General features: G+C 48.5%; 9 protein-coding genes, 1 non-coding gene and 1 pseudogene across 11 annotated transcripts; all 11 read left to right on the top strand.

Moving 5' to 3' along the window:
* Positions 1-2501: 2501 nt before the first annotated feature.
* TEOVI_000685100 (uncharacterized protein) lies at positions 2502-4715 on the top strand (the record flags this gene model as incomplete). The annotated part of the gene is made up of 1 exon (XM_067222468.1): positions 2502-4715. One exon carries the CDS (start codon positions 2502-2504, stop codon positions 4713-4715), a length of 2214 nt encoding a protein of 737 aa, XP_067078569.1.
* A 407-nt stretch (positions 4716-5122) lies between these two features.
* Positions 5123-6178, top strand: TEOVI_000685200 (asparagine synthetase a, putative; the record flags this gene model as incomplete). The annotated part of the gene is made up of 1 exon (XM_067222469.1): positions 5123-6178. The coding sequence occupies one exon, from the start codon at positions 5123-5125 to the stop codon at positions 6176-6178; it is 1056 nt and encodes a 351-aa protein (XP_067078570.1).
* A 1234-nt stretch (positions 6179-7412) lies between these two features.
* Positions 7413-7913, top strand: TEOVI_000685300 (trypanothione/tryparedoxin dependent peroxidase 1, cytosolic; the record flags this gene model as incomplete). The annotated part of the gene is made up of 1 exon (XM_067222470.1): positions 7413-7913. The coding sequence occupies one exon, from the start codon at positions 7413-7415 to the stop codon at positions 7911-7913; it is 501 nt and encodes a 166-aa protein (XP_067078571.1).
* A 414-nt stretch (positions 7914-8327) lies between these two features.
* On the top strand, positions 8328-8846 carry TEOVI_000685400:pseudogene (annotated as a pseudogene). Its single transcript has one exon. A coding segment is annotated over exon 1 (519 nt).
* Positions 8847-10099: 1253 nt separating this feature from the next.
* TEOVI_000685500 (uncharacterized protein) lies at positions 10100-14038 on the top strand (the record flags this gene model as incomplete). The annotated part of the gene is made up of 1 exon (XM_067222471.1): positions 10100-14038. One exon carries the CDS (start codon positions 10100-10102, stop codon positions 14036-14038), a length of 3939 nt encoding a protein of 1312 aa, XP_067078572.1.
* A 315-nt stretch (positions 14039-14353) lies between these two features.
* TEOVI_000685600 (uncharacterized protein) lies at positions 14354-14746 on the top strand (the record flags this gene model as incomplete). Its single annotated transcript, XM_067222472.1, has 1 exon — positions 14354-14746. The coding sequence occupies one exon, from the start codon at positions 14354-14356 to the stop codon at positions 14744-14746; it is 393 nt and encodes a 130-aa protein (XP_067078573.1).
* A 377-nt stretch (positions 14747-15123) lies between these two features.
* Positions 15124-15603, top strand: TEOVI_000685700 (RNA-binding protein, putative; the record flags this gene model as incomplete). Its single annotated transcript, XM_067222473.1, has 1 exon — positions 15124-15603. The coding sequence occupies one exon, from the start codon at positions 15124-15126 to the stop codon at positions 15601-15603; it is 480 nt and encodes a 159-aa protein (XP_067078574.1).
* Positions 15604-16226: 623 nt separating this feature from the next.
* On the top strand, positions 16227-16490 carry TEOVI_000685800 (uncharacterized protein; the record flags this gene model as incomplete). Its single annotated transcript, XM_067222474.1, has 1 exon — positions 16227-16490. One exon carries the CDS (start codon positions 16227-16229, stop codon positions 16488-16490), a length of 264 nt encoding a protein of 87 aa, XP_067078575.1.
* Positions 16491-16724: 234 nt separating this feature from the next.
* Positions 16725-16796, top strand: TEOVI_000685900. The gene has a single exon. It is a non-coding gene; the product is annotated as a tRNA-Gly (tRNA).
* Positions 16797-17115: 319 nt separating this feature from the next.
* TEOVI_000686000 (RNA-binding protein, putative) lies at positions 17116-17628 on the top strand (the record flags this gene model as incomplete). The annotated part of the gene is made up of 1 exon (XM_067222475.1): positions 17116-17628. One exon carries the CDS (start codon positions 17116-17118, stop codon positions 17626-17628), a length of 513 nt encoding a protein of 170 aa, XP_067078576.1.
* Positions 17629-18284: 656 nt separating this feature from the next.
* Positions 18285-21743, top strand: TEOVI_000686100 (regulator of chromosome condensation, putative; the record flags this gene model as incomplete). Its single annotated transcript, XM_067222476.1, has 1 exon — positions 18285-21743. One exon carries the CDS (start codon positions 18285-18287, stop codon positions 21741-21743), a length of 3459 nt encoding a protein of 1152 aa, XP_067078577.1.
* Between the last annotated feature and the right edge of the window lie 1261 nt (positions 21744-23004).

Consider the following 23004-nt stretch of genomic DNA (forward strand, 5'->3'; position numbering starts at 1 on the left):
GAATGTACAAACATGAAACAAATAAGCGGATATTTAAATATATAAGTATATATGTACTTGTGTAATGTGAGTGAGTAAATAAATAAGTGAATGAGTCTGCGTGTGTTTCGAATATTGACGAAGTGAATCTATGAACTAAGTTATGTATTCTTTTCCCCCCTTTCCAGTATCCCTTGTATTTTCGGGCGCTGATGTTCCTTTTGTTCTGTTCTGTTGTTGTTCTTTTCTAGAGACTTCGTTCCAAAGTACGAAAATGCCTCGTTGGTCTCTTTTCTTGTTCTTATTCTGTCTGTGAGATGCATTGCTTCATCTTAAATTTTCTGGCTTCACCTTTCGTTTTTTTTTTATTGTTTTCGCCTTACTACCGCTTCCGTGACCATCGAGAGGCGCACGTTGCTTTTGTTATGGTGCCTACGTATGCGTTGCCCATATTCCTTCACATTACATTACATTACATCACTGTTGTGAGCTCAATAACGTACTCAAGGAGACGGCACCACAACGAACGAGAGCGAAATGAATAAATGGAGGACAGGTGGCGAAAAAGAAAAAGTAAGAAAAAAGAGGAAAATAATAAAAGAGAAAGAAATAGAGAAGTAGAGAAAACAATTACAATAATAAAGCAAAGCATATATCATGACGGTAACTACAATGTCTCGTGCTTTCCCCCACACATCAACGGCCCCCAAAATCTCGTCTTCCAATCAGTTCTTTCTTTCCTTTTTTGTTTTGTTGTTGTCGGCATTGGCTTTGCTTTATCAACCTATATCTATATCTATCCATATTTATATATTTTTATGATTTGAAGTGACGCAACCTGCCGGTTCGCTTTATGTTAACTGAGTGGGTGGGAACAAAAGAAATTGTAAATAGCTAATTTTGTTTTCCTTTAATTGGGACAATTTTAGCGAGTACATGAGATCTTTTCCCCTTCCGTTTTTTTGCCTCTATTGTTTATGACACAAACACAAACACACACACATATGCTCAAAAAGGGGGGAAAAAGAGAGGAATACTTGTGTATGCACAAAGAAGAAAGAAAAAAAAAGAAGAATGAAATATAGAAGGGAGCTATGGGAAGAGCAATTTTCATTGTGGTTATTTCTACTACTATTATGAGGAACGGTAACATTGTTATTATTTAGCTTTAGTGTGCGACTATGTTACCCCATTTTGTGTTTGTTTGTTTAATTGTTATGTTCGTTCTTATGGATATGTGTAACAAACACATCATCTTTATCTTCTATGCGCCGGGCAGGAATGATCTTGTGAATGGCGTCTTTTGCTTTTTTTTGTATGTGATGGAAAGAGAGAGTTCAAGAAGGGGGAAGGGGAGTAAAAAAAAATAAATAAAAGAAAACATCATGCTTGCATGCATAAGCATTAATGTATGTCTTTGTGCGTAGTACATCGTTGCTCCAGAACACAGAAATGCAATATCTCACCAAAGTAAGGAGAGAGGAGACATAATGCGTGATACTATTTTTTTCTTTTGAAAAAGATGAAAAAGAGATAAAGCAACAGGGGATGAAAGGTTTAAAATTATGCTTTGCTAATCGGTTACTATTATCACTACGATTATCATTACAATTACTGTTGTCATTTTTTTTTTTTAAGTTTTAATAAAAAGAAAAGCAACAATACCATCATCGTTGCGTCGTAGAGGATACACACTTCTTTGCTACATCCCCTGTTATTTTTCCATTTTAAAACAAAATTTGTGGTGCTGACTAATGGAAGTTAAGTGGAGCGCTCATGCACCAACGAAGAAGGACGAGGAGAGGAGGGAAATGCGGAAAGGAAAAGGAAAAAAGAAAGATCGAAACCTTCAAAGAGAGTCTAAAGGGGTGGCGTGCCGCTTACATAAAAGTAACTCCATACAAGACGTACACAAATATACATATACCTGTTCATCCTTTGATTTTCCCTTTCTTCCTCTTCTTTTTCATTTCGGCCTTGAAGCGACATTAATACTTAAAGATCCCTTGTTTTACATCTCACAGTTTAAGATTTGTGAAGAGTGTGCATGTTTTGCTCGGCAATAAATGGGAAAATAAAGACGTGAAATATATGTATGTATGTATATATATGTATTTCGTCCTCTCTCACACCCTCGTGTGTTCCACACGCTCAAGGGCGAACTTTTGTTGATTCTTTTTATTATTTTTCTCTTGAATGCTCTTTTACTTCCTCATAAGTTTTTATTAGGAAGTTTAATTGTTTATTACCCTTTAAAAAAAAATACGTATTTTAATTTGTTTTTGCTGTTTTTTGCGAAAAAAAAATTCACAAAAATTTCGTAAAATAAGTTGTCTTTTTCCTCCTTTTCTTTTCTTTTTTCTTTTAAATTCGTTCTTCCCGCTGTTTATATATATATATATATATATATATATGTGATGTGCGTGTATTGAGAAAAGTGGGTTAAGTAGGGAGGTGGAAAAGGGTTCGTTAATCAAATTAGGTTAAACCTGAGAAAATAAAAAGAACGAAAATTTGTGCCAATGAATACCACCGGGGAGCCCGCAAAGGCTGCTGCCCCACCAGCGGTCCGGCGGCGTGGGCGGGGGACATTCAACAGGCCGTTGCGAGCTGAAGAACCCACCGCGCCCAACGCCACAGCGAGTCATGCGGGTGATAATGTTTCCGTAATAACAACCGTCACAACCGCTGTTCTTCCCGCCTCAACAGGTCCGTCAACTCGGGTACCTGAGGAGGATCTTGCGGCGGAATATGGCGGACAGAAGCGTGACATTCCTCTCAACATCCGTGAAAACTTCGGTGTGCATGAGGAGGAACAGGTGGTGGACACGGTGCGGCAGCTTCTGTTCCGCGGAGAGAAGCGCCGGCGGTATTGCGTTATCGTGGGAAACCTTCAAAACCCCGACAGGCCCATTACACTGAAACTGTTTGGTCATAAAGGATTGAAGCCATTTAAACTACAGAACAAACTCATCAGGTTAGTTAATATAAGCGTTAGCCGCCCACGTCTAATCAAGCAAACAGATGCATCGAAGGAAGAACAAGAGGTGTGGAGTGGGGGTGGTAGCGACGATGAGGTAATTGCGGACGCTCAGGCTGACACTGTGACTAAGACCGAAAATGATTTCGACAATCAAGGTTCCTGTGACCACGGACAGCAGCAAAAATGGCGAAAAGAAGAACAAGAAGGCACACCGAAACGCGACTATGAAAGCGAAATCCAGAGGGCGCATGAGCGACGAAACCCGGGAGGGGATGGGGGAGTAAAGGATGGTGAAGAATCCCAACCGACCATTCGAATGAGTGGAAGTGAAGTGGAAAAAAACGGAAGTGGGGATATGGATGTTAAGGCCAACGAGCGACCACCCAGTCAATCTGGTGAAGGACGAGACCAGGGTTGGGAGGAGAAGACGATGGATACAGAAACTCGCGACGTTGATGACTATGCGAACGAGGATGTGGTTTTGCCGCTCACCGTGGAGATACGTGATTCCACCGCCACCAACATTGGTCAGCCGTCGTCCATTGCGAACAGTCCTGTTCTCACCGCAGCACGCTTCGACACTCTTTATGGTTATTTTTTTCGTGAGTTTCAGCATCTTCTGCAACTAGAGGATGTTCGGATGCATCAAGTCTCTATTAACCTTAGTCTTGGTGCCGTCTATTGTTGTTTGGCCCGTGAGGGTTCGTACATCACTCCGCTGAAATACGCAACATTTAGTGAGTTTGTACAGCGCATGAACGAGGAAAGCATGCAACTTTACTTCTTGAAGGACGCCCCGATTTGTGTTTCCCGTGCTGTTGACAGGGAGTGCGGTGCGCTGCAGTCTGAGGCCGCATTTTCGCTTGTCAAGATTTACTTCTTTTCAAATGAGCGGCAAAGCCGAACGGTTGCGCGGGCGATGTGGGATGCGCATGAAAATCGGTTCGTATTGCTCGATATGGAGAACATGGGCGTAACCTTCACATGGACCGTCTTCTCCGTTGATGAAACTGATATTCAGAATAACCGAAAGAAACATCAAGGGGAAGGCGTAAGCAATGATAGTGGTATTCCCGATGGTGACAGTGCTACGGAGACCGATAAACCCATGCGGAAGAAAACAGTAGCGTTCCCTTTCGAATTGGAGCTCCGGGCCTATCGTCGTTGGAAGCAGCACACGGAGCACCCGGTCGCCCCAATTGCTGAGGCAATCCTCGACAAACTTTCGTTGGCGGAGCACAATCTCATTCAGTACGGTTCCACAATAGGCTATGAGAATATGGACTTGTCGAAAGTATGCGATGCAGACGCCGAATCAGAAGACTTTAACGTTGAGAGTATCATCGTCGAGCACACATCAAGGGTCAAACCGCGCGGTACCGACCTAACGGTTGACAGTACCTCATCATTGTGGATTGAAAACTTTGCCGCCGCCCGGGCACTTCGCGAGCGCATGGCGAAAGGACTCGTTGGAAATGAGGAAAGAAGTAACGTGAAAACGCGCCACGGGGAGCGGTCGGGGCGCAAGGGAGCGCCAGTTCCTAACGTAAAGCCAGTGACGCCCGCATCCCGGTTGACATTTTTTCGTTCTCGTGGTTCAACAGTGCACTGGAAACTTCGACCGGGATACAGCACTGAGGAGAACCTCTCCCCTCTGAGCGAAGCTCTACATTTTGTGCAACAGGTGCTCAAGACGGCAAACGAAATTGAAGGCCGGTCCGCGCGTGGTGGTGTAGCACCTGAACCTTTATAGTTGGGAGGTATTCTACGCGGCAATTACGATTGGCTTTCGTGAGAGAATGTGTTTCATACTGTTGGGCTAAGAAGTCTGCTTTCCCCCTCTTAACCTGTTCGAAGCCCCTCGATCTCGTTATGTCGTTGGGTACACCAATTGCCCCTCCTCTATTGCTTGCAGCTTATGGAATTTTTGTTCTGTTGCTCTTTTTTTTTTTTCCTCCTCCTCCCCTCAATCTTTGCGCTACTGACATTCCCATCAATACCAATAACAGACACAAAACAGTGTAAGCAGGTACCATCGCAATACCGAGGAGAATATAGCTTTGTTTGTTTTATTTTGACGTAGTGCTAAACTTTGTGTTCGCGTGCAAGTTCAGTGATATATATATATATTTTTTTTGGTAAAAGTAAAACCAGACATTCATGGGCGACGACGGTTATTCGTCATACGTCCTGCTTCAGGAACAGATCCTGACAGTGAAGCGTAGCTTCAGCGAAGCTCTCGAAAAGGAATTAAATTTGGTTGAGGTGCGAGCACCGATTCTGTTTCGGGTGGGTGACGGAACACAGGACAATCTCTCCGGCTTCGAGAAGGCAGTTCAGGTCCCTGTCAAGGCCATTCCCAATGCATCATTTGAGGTGGTACATTCACTTGCCAAGTGGAAGCGACGGACGCTCGCTAACTACAAGTTTGCTCCAGGCCATGGGCTCTACACCCACATGACGGCACTGCGTGTGGATGATGTTCTGGACAATATCCACTCTGTTGTGGTGGACCAGTGGGACTGGGAAATGGTGATGAAGGATGACCAGCGCAATTTGGCCTTCTTAAAGGAGGTTGTGTGTAAGGTGTATGCCGCAATCCGAAAAACGGAGTTGGCTGTCTGTGAAAAGTACAAGCAGAAGCCTATTCTCCCGGAGACCATACAGTTTGTGCATGCAGAGCACCTACTTCTGGCGTACCCAAACCTAACAGCTAAGGAGCGTGAGCGGGAGATTGCACGAGAATACGGCGCTGTTTTCCTCATTGGCATAGGCGCTGTCCTTAGCAGTGGGGATCGGCATGATGCACGGGCGCCGGATTATGATGATTGGACCTCTCCAGTTGAGGCATCCCAAGTCGTTTTCCCCCGAACCTCTAAACCCATACCAACGATGAACTCCCTTTCGTCACTGAAGGGGCTGAATGGTGACATTCTGCTTTACAATCCTACGCTGGATGATTCACTTGAGGTAAGCAGCATGGGCATCCGCGTGAATGCCGAGGCTTTGCGTCACCAAATTTCTCTGACGGGAGACGATTCTCTTCTCAAAAGTGAGTGGCACCAACAGCTGCTGAATGGTGAGTTTCCCCAGACTGTTGGCGGTGGTATTGGCCAGAGTCGCATGGTGATGTTCATGCTAAGAAAGAAGCATATCGGGGAGGTGCAATGCAGCGTCTGGCCTGAGGAGATTCGGAAAAAGCACAATTTGTTGTAAAAAACTTTTTTTCATCATTTCCCCCCCTTTGTTTTCGCCTTCTTCATTTGTTTTGGTTTTGCCTTTAATGCAGAGCGGAATAAATTACCTTTTCGTATTGTTCCCGTTGGTGCGTGTTCTCGCATCGGGATATCGTCATCATTCGTGTTTCTTTCTTGTTTTGTCCTTTTAAAGTTTCGGTAATCGAATGTTTTTTCCTCTTTTTCTTTGGGTAGGGGGAGGAGAGGGGAGGTGGAGAGGACGGCTCATACTTTTTTTCGTCGTTAAAATTTTATCCCTTTCGTTTCCAATCTGTTTCTTGTCTTGTATTTATTTTCAGAAGGCAGGACCGCGGCTACCTGCTGGAAGTGTGTGCCATGGCCGCTCTTACTATTTCCGCCCATTTGTTGTTATTTATATTTTTGAAATTTGACGTATTGAAGGATGAAAATAGTACGGGATATGTTAAAGCGTCGAAATAGAACCAAGGCGGAAAACTCGGGAATTGTCTAAATAAGTATATGCATGTAAGGCGAGTAAGAAAGCGGTGTCAATCGAAAAAGTGAAATACTAAAAAATAGAGGAGGTGGTGAAGATGCGCCAATTAATCAAACTTCCCTGTGGTTGGCACCTCCTGCCTTAACTCATTTTTGTGTCGTTTATATATATATATGTATAAATGTCACGATAGCCCGCACTACTTTGGTAGCTTCTTTTTCTTTTTCCATTTTTGTTCATCCTTTCCTGCTCTGGCAGAGATAATGAGTAAGAAACGTTACCTCACGCATACTCTTGTGGTGATGAATAGTTGGCGACGGGAATGCGGAGGGGGAGGAGGGAGGCAAACTCCTATTAAGTGCAGTAACACCGAGGTAACGAAATTGCGTTAGAAGGTAAAAGGATGGGGGCTGCACTTGTTTGTCTCATGAAACTTTTTAATATCCCTTCGTAAGCGCATGCGTTAACTAAGAAGGGTGCCAAGCCCTGCCACTCAGTTTGTGACCGGCTTTGTGCCAGGTAATGCTGAGAGCCCCAATAATCTACACTCGACACAATATTGAGTGAACCAGAGACCCGTGTGTGTGTGCGTGTGGAGGGCGGGATTACATGTAATGAATTTGTGGTGCCTGCATGTGTTTGGACCGCTCATTTGACGAAAAAGAAAAAGTTCTCTTTTGGCATCAACCATAACATCTCGTAAAAGGGAAGGTTGGTAGGTTTACGCGCGAACGAGTAGGTTGGAGGAGGCGCCTACATGTCTACAATCTTTGACTTTGAGGTGCTTGACGCCGACCATAAGCCATATAATCTCGTGCAACACAAGGGCTCTCCGCTACTGATATACAATGTGGCATGCAAAGCCGGTTACACAAAGGGTGGTTATGAAACGGCGACAACACTCTACAACAAGTACAAGTCACAGGGATTCACTGTTCTGGTGTTTCCCTGCAATGAGTTTGGTGGTCAGGAAGCCGGAAACGAGGAGGAAATCAAGGAGTTTGTATGCACCAAGTTCAAGGCTGAGTTTCCAATTATGGCGAAAATTAACGTAAATGGTGAAAACGCACACCCATTGTATGAGTACATGAAAAAAACTAAACCTGGTATTCTTGCAACGAAGGCTATCAAATGGAACTTTACATCCTTCCTCATTGATCGAGATGGCGTACCCGTGGAGCGCTTCTCACCTGGTGCCTCTGTGAAGGATATTGAGGAGAAACTCATTCCACTGCTCGAAAGCACGCAGAGCGCGTGATGGATTTGTCGCTGAAACGGAGTGCGCGGCTGGTGATGTGAAGTGCTGCCGATGATCGAGGACAGTGAAGTTGTAAATGATAATATGAAAAACGCGTTAATGAAGGGACCGTAAGTTTGCCCGCTTATGGTGATTATGGCACCCAGGTGTAACGCCAGCGGAGGTCATTTGATTTTCTCCATTATAATTTTTTTGTTTTGAAAGGGCGTTGTGTCGTGTGCCACTCAGTGAATGTTGCTGTAATTAAGTCGGAAGGGAAGTGGTTAAGGGGCAAGCTTCTGTTTTTGTGAACGAGGTAGTGCATCAACTAATATTGTACAGATTAGTCGCCTTCAGTTCCTATTTCGCTTTGTTTTTGTCCTTGCGTCGTTGGGAAGCAACACAAACAAGACTACCAACTCCTTCGGCACTCATTCGGATAAAAAGATGTCAGCTGCTTCGTCAATCTTTGACTTTGAGGTGCTTGACGCCGACCATAAGCCATATAATCTCGTGCAACACAAGGGCTCTCCGCTACTGATATACAATGTGGCATGCAAAGCCGGTTACACAAAGGGTGGTTATGAAACGGCGACAACACTCTACAACAAGTACAAGTCACAGGGCTTCACTGTTCTGGCGTTCCCGTGTAACCAATTTGGTGGTCAGGAACCCGGAACCGAGGAGGAAATTAAGGAGTTTGTATGCACCAAGTTCAAGGCTGAGTTTCCAATTATGGCGAAAATTAACGTAAATGGTGAAAACGCACACCCATTGTATGAGTACATGAAAAAAACTAAACCTGGTATTCTTGCAACGAAGGCTATCAAATGGAACTTTACATCCTTCCTCATTGATCGAGATGGCGTACCCGTGGAGCGCTTCTCACCTGGTGCCTCTGTGAAGGATATTGAGGAGAAACTCATTCCACTGCTCGGGAGTGCGCGACTTTGAAAGAAGAATACGTCTCTGGACCGCGACAACGCAAGACGCGGGAGGGGGGTGTTTTGGTGTGCTTTGCTGCGTTGTTATGTTTTCATTGTGTCTGTGTTTTTTATTGTTTCTATTTTTACCGAGTACTCAGCACTGACTTGAGGCAATCAGTGGAGTTGAGGTTGAAAGGGAGGGCCGCGGAAGCTGCTCAGAGAGATGCAAGAACCGAATTTGCGCTCCCTTGCGGGGGTGCATTGTCTCTCCCCTTTTGGTGCAAGTTCCACACATATCGTACCCGCCGTTTATCTTGGACGTGGAAGCAAATCCAACGTCTGCCACGGACGGGCACTCGTACTATCCGCGAACCCTGTTGTCGCGGCCTCCAGTTGCATAATGAGCGAAGAAGTGTGGTGTAGAGGGTTTTTCTTCTCAAGAAACCGAAGCACCTCTCAGATAGTTGGTTAAATAGTGTGGTTTACTGTCTTCGTAGTCTCCACAAATGACGTTATTGCAGTAGATTCAGTTTGCTTCATTCCTTTGGCCGTTGTGGAAAGTTTCGTCCATATTTGTATGCGTGTTTTAGTGGAGTCGGGTTGGCATTTAGAAGCGCGCTCGCGGAGAGGACAGACGGGGTCAATAGGGATGCAAAGATTTTACGTGATCTGATTTACAAATATTCATTTTGTATTGATCGAAGGATCCAGTTACACCATACACACCCGTATTTCCCTTTTTGCATGGTGCTCACATTATGATGGCCTCTTTTTTTTTTTTGCGTTCTCTGCTTAACAATCGGTGCATTTACACACTTACTTGCACTGTCGACGAGTAAATATACTTCATTCTTTTTGCGCTGCTAGGTGCACTTGTTTGTAGGGTTGTACGTATTCATTTCTGCCGTTGTGGCATCGTTATATTTCAGTTGAATTTCTTTTCGCCCGTAGTTTGCCACTCCCTCCGGATTGTACCGTCTCTTGACACCACAAGAAATAGTTGAGAGTTTGTTTGCCTTCCGCGCAGAGGCTTCTGCTATTTAAAGAGGGAGACTCTAGTGGACACTTCCCTTGCATCTGCCTTAATCGGCTGACGCGCGTGGGCCTCTCACTGTTTTGTTGACCTGTGGCGACCCTTCTCCCCTTAGTGAAAAAGCTCCAGCATGCACAACAGAAACACATAAAGTGCTGGTACTTGTACAGATTCGTGGGGGAAGTGCGGGGGTTTTCTGGCGCACGGAAAGGGGCCAAAATTTACCATTTTTTTTTGTTTCGCAACGAATGCGAGGATCCAATAGGGCGCAACTTTCGGCGTTATTTTCTATCGTGTCAGCAGCCACTCATCCTGGTGTGAGGGCTGGGCGAATCCCATGCGTGACGCAAGTAACGGCCCCAAATGATGCAACGGCTCCGTCGGCTACTGCATTGAGGCCTGAGAAGTCGCACTTGACCTGGCAAGAGGCGCTTTGCGAAATGGAAGGATTGCACGAAATGTCAGTGCCGGTGCGTTCCGCTGTGGCGCTGCATGAATTCCTCACCTCAGAAGCAAAGAAGCTTGGATGTGACGCCGCGCAACGGGGAGAACTGCGGCGGCGGGCCGGCGTCTTCTGTGCGAAGGACAACGCCCGCCCCCCACGGTGGTCCAGCGGCGTTTTCGCGGGTGATGATTCTCGTGTTAATGGGAGGAAGCTGAAGGACGTCCTGGTGGAGGAAATGGAAGGATGTCGTGCATGGGCAACAGAATGCATCCAGAAAATGGGGAGTGCAGCTGGTATAGACCAGACAAGGTGCGCTTTAAAACCGGTAGGTGGTGCGGGGGAGCCGTTTGAGGAGATTTGTGGAGCTGTTGCGTGCTTCGCCGGCGAAGAATCAGGGGTGGTTGAATCGTTCGCGCTGGCATCCGTTCTCCTGAATCACCTGCGACCAATGCGTCGTTGCCTTGTGGAACTGGCCAGGGACGCATGGGAGGAAGCACTAAATGTGTGTGAGCAATTTCTAAACAGTGATGATGCAATCTCCTCAGCGCTAGGGGCAGAACTCTTTCGTTGCGTCGCTTCTGTCGCTCCTTCGAACAGTAGAGTGAAGCTCCTCAGTCTGTACGTGCATCAAAGGAGGAATCAACTGCTCAGTAATTTAAAGGACCTCCCAAACCTCTTCCGTTTCTGCTCCCTACGGTGCTTTGATGAGGAGGAACTTCTCAACTGGAGGCGTAAACTTAGAGAGCAAATGCAGGCAATGCTCGACATCATCCGGGAGATGGACGCTCTAGATGTGGAGAGGGCACAAGAGTTCAAGCGGGCGTGTAGTTTGGGCCGAAGAGCCGCAGTAAACATGGTTCCAGCTGGTGGTTACTCCCAAGAGCACCACGGTTCTCACAGTAACCGTTTTTCGTTTTCTTCACCTGCATCCCTTTCTCGTAATATGGAAAAACGGGGGTGCGGGGTGGAGTGTGAGGAGGGAAAGAAGAGCGTACAGGTGCGTGAAATAAGTGCGAAAGGCGCAGAGTATGTGAAAGGAAATGTAGAGGGTTTGGACAATACGTCGAGGTCCGGGAACAGGTTCACGTCGTCCGAGATGGCGGTAGTGTCATCATGCTGGCAGCGCACGGCATTAGAAACTTGGCGGAAGCAACGTGGGAGTGCCATCAGAATGTTGTGTAGCCAGGACGGAAAAGAAGCGAAGGAAGGGGGTCAGGGAAAACAGTTCCGAGTGGAACTTGGGCACCACGAAGCGTGTCGAGCGGATGTCGCTGAAGGCCCTCACAGGACACCGCTATCCCGCCTCAGGGCCACAATAAGCGGTGGGTGTAAGGATTACTCGGACCTGCTCACCGCACTCTGCAGTTGGGTTAGGGAAAATCGCCGCGACTTGAATGAGACCTGCTATATGACGTTTGTCCTAGAGATTGTTGTATTTATTTTTGTTTGTGAACTCCGACCCAGTGTAGGTGTGGCTGCGTTGTCGCAGCTCACCTCCCTGTTGGTGCAGTTCAGGAAGGAGCAGGTAGTCAATAATTCAGTGAATTTGTTTACTGAGCCGCTGACTGTGGGCCTCGCCGCAGCTGCTTTGCGCACGTCTATGGAGGCAGCGCGTCGTGGGACGGTGCGTGGTGGTATTGCCATCGATCCAGAGGATGTTGGGAACTCCCCATTCCTGAAGGACGTTGCCGCACTGCTCTTCGAGGTCCGGCTTCCTCATATGTTGCGCCAAACCGTATCCATTCTCCGTGACGGTTACTTCACCTCTCCGCTCGAAACCATAGGAGCCCCACCACCGTTGGGTTTCTCCAATGAGTTTTACCAACACACTGGTGTGATTGCTGTTCTTGTTCGGATGGCAGCTTGCCGCAATATGCGACCAACGGTGTCGCCTGATTTCCCAACGGTTCCTATTCAACCAGTCGCTTTTTTGATTGAACTTACCGAGGTGGTTGGCGAAAGTGCGATTTTAATGCTCAGAGAGATTCCCCTCCGTAGGAAGAAGCCCATCCCAGGGGTTTTGAATGAAGCGCTGTGGGGTTTGTTTGTGCCCTTTGCTGCTTGGTTGCTTCACAACGGCGAGAGTTTGGCAGGGGAGTTGCCTGTCGATGGAGTCCGTCGGTTATTGAAGTTGTGTGAAGCTGTTGTTGCGGATTTAGCGGCGCGGTGGAACTATAGTGTGGTGCCAACGAGGCGACGCTGGATAAGTATGGAAAAGCCTGTTGTATCTTTGTTTACACAAGAGTACGTGGCGGATGAGGTTACTCGGCGGAAGGTGGTGAGTTTCGCATCTCTTTTGGAGGGAATACTATCTGCGGCGTTACGTTTCTTCCCCAACATTTTCTCGGAGGCACGGGGATTTTCTCGCGTGTGCAGCGCGGTCGCTATCATTCTGCATGATGTGGACACCCACACAGCTCACCAGATTATGGAATTTCTTCTCCGCCTGTCACCCCCACCGGAGCAAATGGACTGCAGTGCGCATCATGCCGTTGTGCGCTGTTTGTCTGCTATGCGTCACGGTTGTACATTATGGATGCAAGCTGTGCATCATTACACTCAAACGTTGCGCACGATCATCCGTGACGAGGAGGATGCCTCGGTTACCGCTAGCAAACGGTCTCGTGTCTCGGCGGACGTTTCAACTTCTCTTGTGCTACGCTGCGTGGGGAGTTCCAACGCCCCTCGTGCTGTTCGCTGTATGTTGACTTTACGTATTGCCGCTCTTGCATCTGCAGCAGGTATTTCTCTTAACGCTCAGTCACTGGTCTCGTGCATGCACAACTTCGTAATGCGAAGGAGTCAACCAAATGGTATCTTCAATGGCGTGCCATGGTGTGACGTGTTGGGGTGGCACAGTAACCTGATGACACGTGCAAGGAGGGCGTCGTGGGCAATGCGCGACGTACAGTTTCTCCACGCTGCGTGCCTACAGGCTCTACTTGCACAAGGGGAGTGGCCGGAGGCCCTTCTTTTATTACCGAGGGTTGAGATCCCTTTCGCAAGTGACTACTGTCGGGAGGGAAGCAAGACCGGGACCCGTGGCTTCAAGAGTTGTGTCATGTCTCTCCTGGCGCTGTGCGCGTCGGATCGCACCCGAAGTTGCCGTGACACTGCAGCTACGTTGATCGAAATGGTTAGACGTCGAACATCTGAAAGGGAGATGTGCCCCACGTGGGACGGGACGGTGACTAAACTGTGTCAAATTGCGTGTGTTGAGCCTCCCATTTACCGCGGCCGTGATGAAAAATCGCGTACACCGCTTTTTCGCGATTGTGCCCCCTCATTCCCCCAACCTGCGCCTGATGCGGAGGGGGAACTCTTGATTCGGCTAGGATCAACTGCGTTGTCATACAATCATCCGCGCTACAGTCACGAGGCATTGGTCAAGAGGTTGGAGGCGCGCGTTGCGAGGCTTCGGAGCGAAGTTGCGGTGACTCTTGCAATAACGTGTACTGGCACTGAGGAGCCGCAGCGGGGCCATGAGGGAGAAAAACACTGCCGGCCGTCGCTGATACGAGTGTGCGAGCGCACCTCCGTGGGACTTCACCGATCGCGGGTTGTCTGGTCGCAGAATACGTTGATGAGGGAGGAAACTGACCCGAGTCATGCAAGGGTGCATGATGAGGCGGCGAGGTCTCTCTTGGACACGCGGCTTGCCAGTGTTATGGTGCCGCTACGCCGTCTCGAGAGGATCCGTGCAGAAAAGCATCACCGACACGACGGGGGCAAGAAGTGGTAACAAGGAGGAGTGTGTAGGGAGTGAGTGACTCGTGTGTGGTGCATAATACCTGTTTATGCGCGTTTCGGTGTAAAGGGGGTACAAGTGGAGTTCTCTGATGACATTGCATGAAATACACACTTAATGCGGGCGCTACTTGGATATTCTGTTGCCTACCCTTTCACTACCTTGCTTCGCTGGAGGCAAGTTTGTTGACCTTTTTCAAGTTTGTGGAAATTGTGCGTCTGCCTACGCGGAGAGAACAACAACTAGTAGCGATACACGGTCGGCGTCAGGGGCAAAAACAAGAAAAAAGAGGAAGGTTTTGCTTAACGAATGCTGTGCCGTAGCCCGTGCTGCGCGGCACCTGTCTTCTGCCGTATTGTCGATATTATGCGGCAGCGTGAACCTTACGCGCGTCCAGGTATTCTTTACCCTATCCGCGTGGAATTGGGTGACCGTGTGGATAAGTGTACCCCGCATGAGTTGCAGGAGCTTATTGACACGATGCTTGCTCGATCTCAGCGGTACGGCACAGTCAAAACAGGGACGGTATATAATGTGAATCAGTCTGTGGCAACGGAAATTAGGGCGTATGGACGCTACGTAGTGACGGGAAACATGCGCGGTGGCTACATCAAGGGGGATCATCGATACGGCCCGCGCTTGACGGGATATAGTGGGGCAACAACGAAACCAGGGCTTAAATGGAACGGGGAGGACTTATGAAACCGCAATCGATTACCGTCCCTTCGAATATGCCTTCCTCTCCAGTCTGAAAACAGCGCGATCAAACAGTTTGAGTAGTTTGAAAAGTTGGCTTTCGGCCTGGGTTGCCTCTCATCCCAGGTTTCCTTGTTGATAACCTCCGCATTATTTGAAAATTGTATGTGTGCTGCCACTCGAATGTGTACATCTATGTGTTGTGGTCCCGTTTGCATTTGCACTCATGTTTCCTGCAAGGGATCAGCCATAAACTGGACCCCTGTTCAAGATAGGTTTACCATACTGAAAAGAAAAAGAAAAAGGAGGTGCAGCTCCGCAGTTTAGACGGCATTGGACCATTACCACACCGAAGCGGAAAAGTTGCACATAGGTGTTCTGTTATGATTACAGAGGGCGCCGCTACACCCTGTGCCGAGGTGCCGGCGATTCGCCGTGTTCGGCGAACTCGTTCACGCTTTGAGCGTCTCGTCCGCCCTGAGGATGTCGCCCCCGGTGAGCCAACCCCTAGTGTGGAGGGATGGGTCCTATTCCTCACCAACTTACCACCCAACACCACGATGGACCACATCACTGATCTTTTTGTTACGCGTGAGGGTGAGGGACTCTGGAACGTGCGGGAAGTGAAAATGCCCCTTGATAAAAATTGTGAATGTTGCGGTTATGCACTGGTGGAATTGGAAAAGCGCGAAGCCTTCGAGGCCGCATTGCGAGATATGGAAGGAATGACGTTGTCCTTCGCTGAGGGTGAACCACCAAACGGCGAGGACGCGTGGCGTCTTCACATAGCTCCGACATTCCTCGGCGAGAAGGACGACGAAGAAGAGGAGTTGGTGGCGGGAGGAAAACGGGAGCGTGAGTAGGCTTTCCCCATGCGCTTATACCACAATGGCTTCAGCGTATTTCTGTCTGTTGGTATTTGTGGGATGTCGCGCCATCTCAGATTTCCCGTTATCTTTTCCAGCTGGACGATACCCAGTGTGTGCTTCTTTACATCTTTTCTTCTTTCTTCTTTTAGTGGGCCATTCTTGTAACTGAAGGCGGTGATGGTGGTGTGATAGTTTGCGAAGCGGCGTGTGCACGGAACAAGAACAAGCGAAGAAGAGGAAACAACATCACGTGTTGGAAGTGCCACTGGGGCAAAGGGGCGTAGAGTTGGGGGAATATTCAGGGAATCGGCCTGGAATAGCCTTCGTACTTCTCTTTGATTTGGTTGGGTGCCGTGTTTTAAATTTATCTTTGGTCACCACTATTAGTGATCGAGGGTTGCGATCGGTTGGAATACGAGTGCCTCGTGGGCTTCCTGTTGACAGACCCGACGTAGCACAAAGAAACCTCACACCTTTATTCCTTCCCTATTCTTCCTCACTCATACCCAGTTTGGGGAACTTAGGGTAGTGCACCCTTCCTCCACGTCGTTTATAGGGGTGTGAAGGTGAGGACGGCTGTGGGCGTTGTTTGTGGTGCTAAAAAGTTCGTTGACGACATGGCCACTACTCGGGCGCCAAACTCCGGTACAAACCCAAATGGCGTCGGCACGTGCCCCGGAGGGAAGGATACACAAGAAGCAACAAGCCTGCCGTTTGCGGCGTTTCAGCTAGTTATGGCGGCGCTATTCATACTTAGTGGATTTGCTGTAAAGCGGATGAGGCGTCTGTCGGAACTACGGGCGCAGCAGCGCCACGAGCGACTTGGACGGGTGGAAGTGGGGTTTGGTATGGAGAGCGGTTCAACCAGATTAGTGATCTGACCTCACTGTGCGTTTGTTTGTGAGTATGTTCTGTCAGTTGTTTTTTCCTGCGGGACTCGCATAATGTGAGGTGGCTGGTGAGGGCGAATACCGCGGCCCTCGTTGTTTGTTTGCTTGCGACGGTGTTTGGTCGAGTCGCAACAATACCGATGTTTCGGGTTGCAGCGCGCGTTTCGTCGTGGCTGCTCTGCGCTGCAATCGGTAACGGGTGTGAATGAGGGGCGGGCGACCGAGGCGCAGTTGGTCTAGTGGTAGAATTCTCGCCTGCCACGCGGGAGGCCCGGGTTCGATTCCCGGACTGCGCACGTTTTTCTCCCATCTTGTCGTTTTGCATTTGGGTTCTTCCGGCCGAGGTGTTGTTAGCGACAGCGGGAGGGGAAGCAAAGAAAGTGGGAAAATGGAAAAAAAAAGAGGTGTATGAGTCATGCGCAAAGCGAAGGGATGGTGTGTTACCTCGGATATGTGTCCCGGTAACTGTTTTATTTCACCCGAAATCACATACTTGATTTGTTTTCCACCATATGTTAGTTGTTGCGACTTTCCTTCTGGCTCCACCTCCTGATTAGTATCCAGTGTTTTTTTTTTTTTGCGGTAAAACATCGGAGTTTGGTGGCTCACCCACCGAATGCAACGATACAAGGAGGGCAGATCCGGCGCTTACACCGAAACTTATCATAAGCTGCTGGGAAAGTCTCCATGGATTGTCATCCGCAACATTGAGCACCCTGGTGGCCCAAACAAAAGGAATAGGGAGAAGGTCGCTGCTGGCGGTAACGATCTTAACGCTAATGACGATGAGTGTTGCTCCACATCACTCTCCGAGGGGGATATAGCAACTGTTTTCTCGCAGTTTGGTGAGGTGATTGATGTGAGGCTTGTGCGTCACCAGCGCACAGGCCGGTTCCTTGGCACTGCCTTTGTTAAGTTTGAAGACTACCGAAGTGCCATTTTAGCTGCGGATGAGATGAACTCCAACCATGAAAAGGGTAAGGAAGTTTCACTAACCACAACCGGGAGGGCACCATCGCAGCGGGGGATTGAGGTGGCCCGATGCGAGGAAGTTGAAGTTTGTGCGCTTCCTAGTGGCGCCGAGTCGTATGCGGAGTGGTTGAGTCGGGTTGTGTTGGAAGCGAGGTGAAAAAATTGGGAGTGGAAAAAGGGGAATGGATGACAGTCTCCGTCACTCATGTTGCCATGGTTGTGCTTCCTTTTTTTTTCGCGTGTCTGCCATTTTGCCGCGGTGGTTTCTGCCACCGAAATGGGCGTGTTTCGTCTCTGCTCCGCAGGGGGAGGGAGCGAGGTGAACAGAAATTGGTGCACCTACACCCTTGCGAAGAGGGTATTGAACGTAATACGCGAAGCACAACTCTTTATCTTTGTTTTCTTTCACGCTTGATACCTCTTGTCTGTTAGAGCGTCTATGCCCTTTCTTTTTTTTTCTCGGTTGCTTTCCTTCTTCAAATACCAAGGTGCCTTTGCTACCTGTGGGCGTTCACAAGATAGCTGTAAGTATATATATATATATATATATAGGTACATATCTGCTCTTCCCTACCACCCGTGCGGTACGTGGTGAGAAGTTGGCGTTTGGAGGGAACAGACGCAGGGAAAGGAGCGTCAAGGGCAGTGACAACTAAGTCAAAAGAAGAGACACGAGGGGATTGAGGGCACCCTTCACTTAGTTTTGTTTCATTGCCCCTTAGTTTTGTTTTCCCCATTGGGTATCGCACACTTCCAAGCACACAATTCGTCCTGCTGGCTCATCTTCAGGACGGCAGAGGGCCATCGGCTCCGATGCGTCCATTAGTTGAGCGTTTTCTAAGGGGGGACAACAGTGTCCTATCGCAGATCCTTATGCGGGTTGAATCTCAGGGCGATCCAACATTCGGAGATAGCAGCGAACGGCTCTACAACCGGCTTATAGAAATGCTTGTTCATGAGGGTCGACGGGCATCAGGATCCGCACGCGGAAGCCCCAGCAATAAAGAAAATTGTTTTGTAGCCATACGCGTATTCAATATTATCTTCGAGCGGGCTGGAGTTGACGCTCCGGTTCTGCGTCGATGTCTTACGGAGTCCGGATCAAACAACGCTCGTATGATGAATTTAGATCACTACTTCTCTCAACAGGGGCACATGAATATGCATGTAGCTCGCTTTGCATTGACTTTGACCAAGATTTATCGCATTTCTGTTGAGACCCTTTTGACAGCCGCGCCAAACATTGTCCACGTGGAGAGGCTTGCAGGAAGTAGGGAAAACTCCAATGCACAATCATCAGCGAGCAGCCACGACGATAACGTTTCCCCAATGCGCGGCACGTTCAGTGCTGCACGGAGTAATTTAAGGGGGGAGGGACGTTCGGTTTCCAACCCTCGTGCTGGTCGCGGTGCAGACGGCGCTCGTGTGGAGTTGTTTCAAGCGGTAGGCAACAGCAACAGACATTGGCGAGAACTACCTGATGCACCATCTTTTGTTCCTTTCAGTGTGAACCCACTGTACAGCGAAAATGTAGGTGCCTCAAACCACACGTGGATGCCGCCCCAGTTTCCAACTCCAGTATTGCTATTCTCACGGCACTTCGGGGCGGGTTGTGAAGCCAAACTTCCAATAATGGGCGCCATTACAGCTCAACAAACCGGAGAGCAGTTAGATGCGGAGGATGCGATAGCATCACCCACTCCGGAAAGGGTGGGCGACGGTGGTGAAGCAGTGGAAGAAGTAGTTGCAGGTGAGAAACCACCGGACCTGCTGTTGTCACGCTACCTGGCGAAAGGTGCAGTGCTTACGTGGGGTAACATTGCCTCCGTCAAAACAGGAAAGAAGTTACAACTAGCAAGCCCATCGGATGGCGAAAGCCCCCCACAAGGCTCGTACACGTTGTCACCCACAAGGTTGGCCATTCCGGTTCCTGTGGTTTCTTTCAGCTGCGGCGCGTATTCATGTTATTTTGTGACAATGGAGAGAAAAATTCTAAGCTGTGGCAATGACGATTGGGGTCAGTTAGGAGCTGGGAAGTCGAAGGACTCTCAGCCCCCTGGTGCAGTCAAGGGTAGCGAAGGGAAGTACCGACTCTACCGTGTGCCGCTCCGCAGTGGTGATCAAATATGTAAGTTAGCGGCTGGTTCTGCCTTCGCTGTCGCCATTGGTTTACGGAGTAGGCGCATGTATCTCTGGGGTCAAAATTCATTCGGACAGTGCCTTGTTCACGAAGGTATGACTGTGCGAACACCCGTACTAGTGGACATCCCAGGACAATACACAGAGGTTGTGGATGTGGCTTGCGGGGGCTTCTACGCCGCACTATCTTTTACATGCGGCAGCGTAGGAACATGGGGGCTCTCCACAATGCTGGCAACAAATGTTTCACCAGATCAGCTTCGAGATGCAGATGCACCGAACAACCAGAAGTGCGCTAAAACAATTAATTTGTTCAAACCACTAAACGAGAAGGTCGTTGCGCTTCGGGCGGGGCCGTGTCATTGTCTTGCGATAACGTCAAGTGGGGCCGTATATTCATGGGGTGTAGAGCGTAATGGGCGACTTGGGCACGGTAGTGGAAAAAATGAGGAGAAAATGCGCCTCATTGACGCTCTAAGTAATCAAGTGGTTACGGATGCCAGCTGCGGCTCGTTTCACACAGCGGTTTTGACGAAGCAGGGACAAATTTTTGTCTTCGGTGAAAATACATATGGTCAGTTGGGTCTCCCGACACGGCAACCACGTTTGCTACCGGAGATACTTCCGCTGCCCAAAAGGGCAATATCCGTTTCGTGTGGACGTGAGCACACTTGCATATTGTTAGAGGACGGCGACGTCATGGCATGTGGGAGCCTTCGATGCTCAGGTGTTGGCGTAGGTTTTGGTTCTCGCTTCGTGGCTCCGCGCCGAGCTGTACAAAACTATCTCATCCTAACTTTAGCTAGTGGTGATCTGCACGTGCTTGCAGCCGGGCTCCTACGCACTATGGCACTAACCGTAGTTCAAACTCCGCCGGAGTCACCAATACTTGATGACCTACCGAAAGTCAATGAAGTAGCTAGACGTCACGGTTTGCGCGGGGTTAGCGCCGGAAATGGGTTTACAATAATTTTAGCGGAAACAGGTGAAGCCTTTTCTATTGGTCAGGGAGAAAATGGTCAGTTAGGGATGGGTGATACTTCGCTTTCACAAAAAACGGCACTTCGTAAAGTAGTTGTACCCGACTTTGAAGAGTTGTGTGCCGTGGAGTGTGGGTTTAACTTTGCCATTGCTATTGGCTCCTCCGGTGCCCTGTATAGTTGGGGCTGGAATACACATGGACAGCTCGGCCACGGTGTGGCCGTCAACTTAGGGGAAGCGGTCTTTACTCCTAAGGAGATTTCAGCGTTGAAGTCGCTTGCGCAAGTCGTTCAGGTTGCGTGTGGTGGCACTTTCGTAATTGCTCTTACTCAATGCGGGGAGGTGTATTCATGGGGAGAAACTCTGTACTGTGGTCATGGAACTGGAGGTGAGAGATGCCTAACAAACCCCAAGCGAATTGCGGCACTACAGGACATTGCGGCGGTTGCGGCAGGTGATAGGCATGCTGCTGCTGTTTCCTATGACCATGTCATTTACGCGTGGGGTCGGGGTCCTGTTGGTGATGGTGGATCTCCATCCACTGTGGTGCCGGTTCCCGTAGCAGTGAAGTTTGCACACCCAGTGCGTCAACTTGTATGCTGCCAGGTGAATACGTTTATAATTACGGACGTTGGTGATCTTTATGTGTGGGGACTGAACAACAACGGACAATGTGGGGCGCTACAGTCGATGATTAACAGTGATCATTCAACTTCTACTCTTCGTCAAAAAGGGGATGAGGATGGTGGGATGAAATCGGATCAGCAACCCCTACTGTTTCCCACCTTTGTTGCGTCCGGGGTGCGTGAAGCCGCATTCACCAAAATGTGCGGAGTTTACGTTAAGGAGGACGGCAGCAGTTACGTTTGTGGTCGCGTGCGTCAAAATGGAAGGGATGTAACTCTCAAGTCCTTCACACAGCAGTGGGTCGGTCGCCCTCCCAGTGAGCGTGATGGTGAAACTGGGGCTGCCTCTCCCAGCAGTTACTTCGTCCGTTGCTTCCATGGATACGACAGTATATTCCAACTAGTAGAGCGAAAGCGACAAACTCCTGCTTCGTTGAAAACCACTAGACAAAACTTGTCGGCGTTTGTTCGCGGCTCAAAGGAAAAAGCCTTTTACCAGCGCAACAACCAGAATAGAGAGAAGTAGCCCGCCATAGGCACGTTGCATCATGTACCGTACATGCATTTTGAATGGGTGCCTAATGAGCTGGAAATTGTGAAGAGGTGGAGAGAGACATTGGTTGCGCGGGTAGATGTGAATGCGTGCATGTGCGACGCCACTGACTTGCAAACGTATACGCATGAGCGAAACTAGGAAACGAGAGGGTAACCGGAGTGAATAGTGATCAATTTCTTTGGTAGATAAGCAGAGAAAAGGGGGTACTTGAGGCCACCTATCTCGTACCTGACACCGTGAAAACCTGGACTACATGGGGAAGGACGGGAAAAAGTATCTACGACAGAGATAAGAAAAAAAAAGCGAAAAGAGTACACTGTACTCATGTGCATAGTGCGAAAGTGTCTCATATAACACTTTAAAAAATTTTTCGCCTATGTTATTAAGTGCTTCAATGCTTTGAGCGTCGTAGAAATGCTGCTTATTACCTTTCCGTTTATCCCTCTTGATTCCTTTTCTGTGACCCCTCTTAAGCGTTTATGTGGGGTGAATGTTTTATCATTTATGTTTAGTAATCTCGGTTTTGCTCATCTTTTGTAAAAAGTGTGATGCATGTGGGAAGCATTCTTGCCCATGCTCCTCGGGTGGCAACGCACTCGTATGTTTTAAAAGCGTGGTTATATCTTGCATTGAGGTGTTGTACTCTGTTGGTTGCTCGGATACGCGGCATAGGGGAGCGGGGGATTCCTTTATCCTTTTACTTCCCTTGTTTTTGTTTTATGTAAGGTATTGCGCCGGTCCTCTCTTGTCATATTTGCTGTTCGAGTACGCGTGTTTTTTTTTTGTGTGTTTCCTACCCTCCTTTGTTCCTACATGAAACAAAGGGTTGATCTCGGGGGCGGGGGCTGCTGCCCAACCACCATTTCCGGTTAAAAAAACATATTTATCTACATGTTCTTGCTTTTTCAACACTTTTCAATTGCTATTCCCTACCTAAAGAAGAAATGTCAAATGCATTTTTCGATATGTTTACGCGCGTGTCCTAGAAAACCTGTGAGAGCTGGCATCGCAACGGCTTCCTTTCTCCTTTCTTCTCCCACCCCCGTACATTCGCCATGATGTTCACCAACATGTTATTCTTTCTTTGGAGCGTCTTTTGCTTCACCCGTGAAGGACTGGTAGAAAAAGTTAAGAAGGAGGTGCGGGTGAAACTTCCCTCTTCGCCTCCTGCGCTCGAAACGTGTCACCAACTCCACTGTCACGTTCCTCTTTCTTCCTTTCAGGGTTGTTA

The sequence above is a fragment of the Trypanosoma equiperdum genome (genome assembly GCF_001457755.1).
Source record: "Trypanosoma equiperdum strain OVI genome assembly, contig: ctg_1634, whole genome shotgun sequence".
NCBI classification, from domain to species: domain Eukaryota; phylum Euglenozoa; class Kinetoplastea; order Trypanosomatida; family Trypanosomatidae; genus Trypanosoma; species Trypanosoma equiperdum.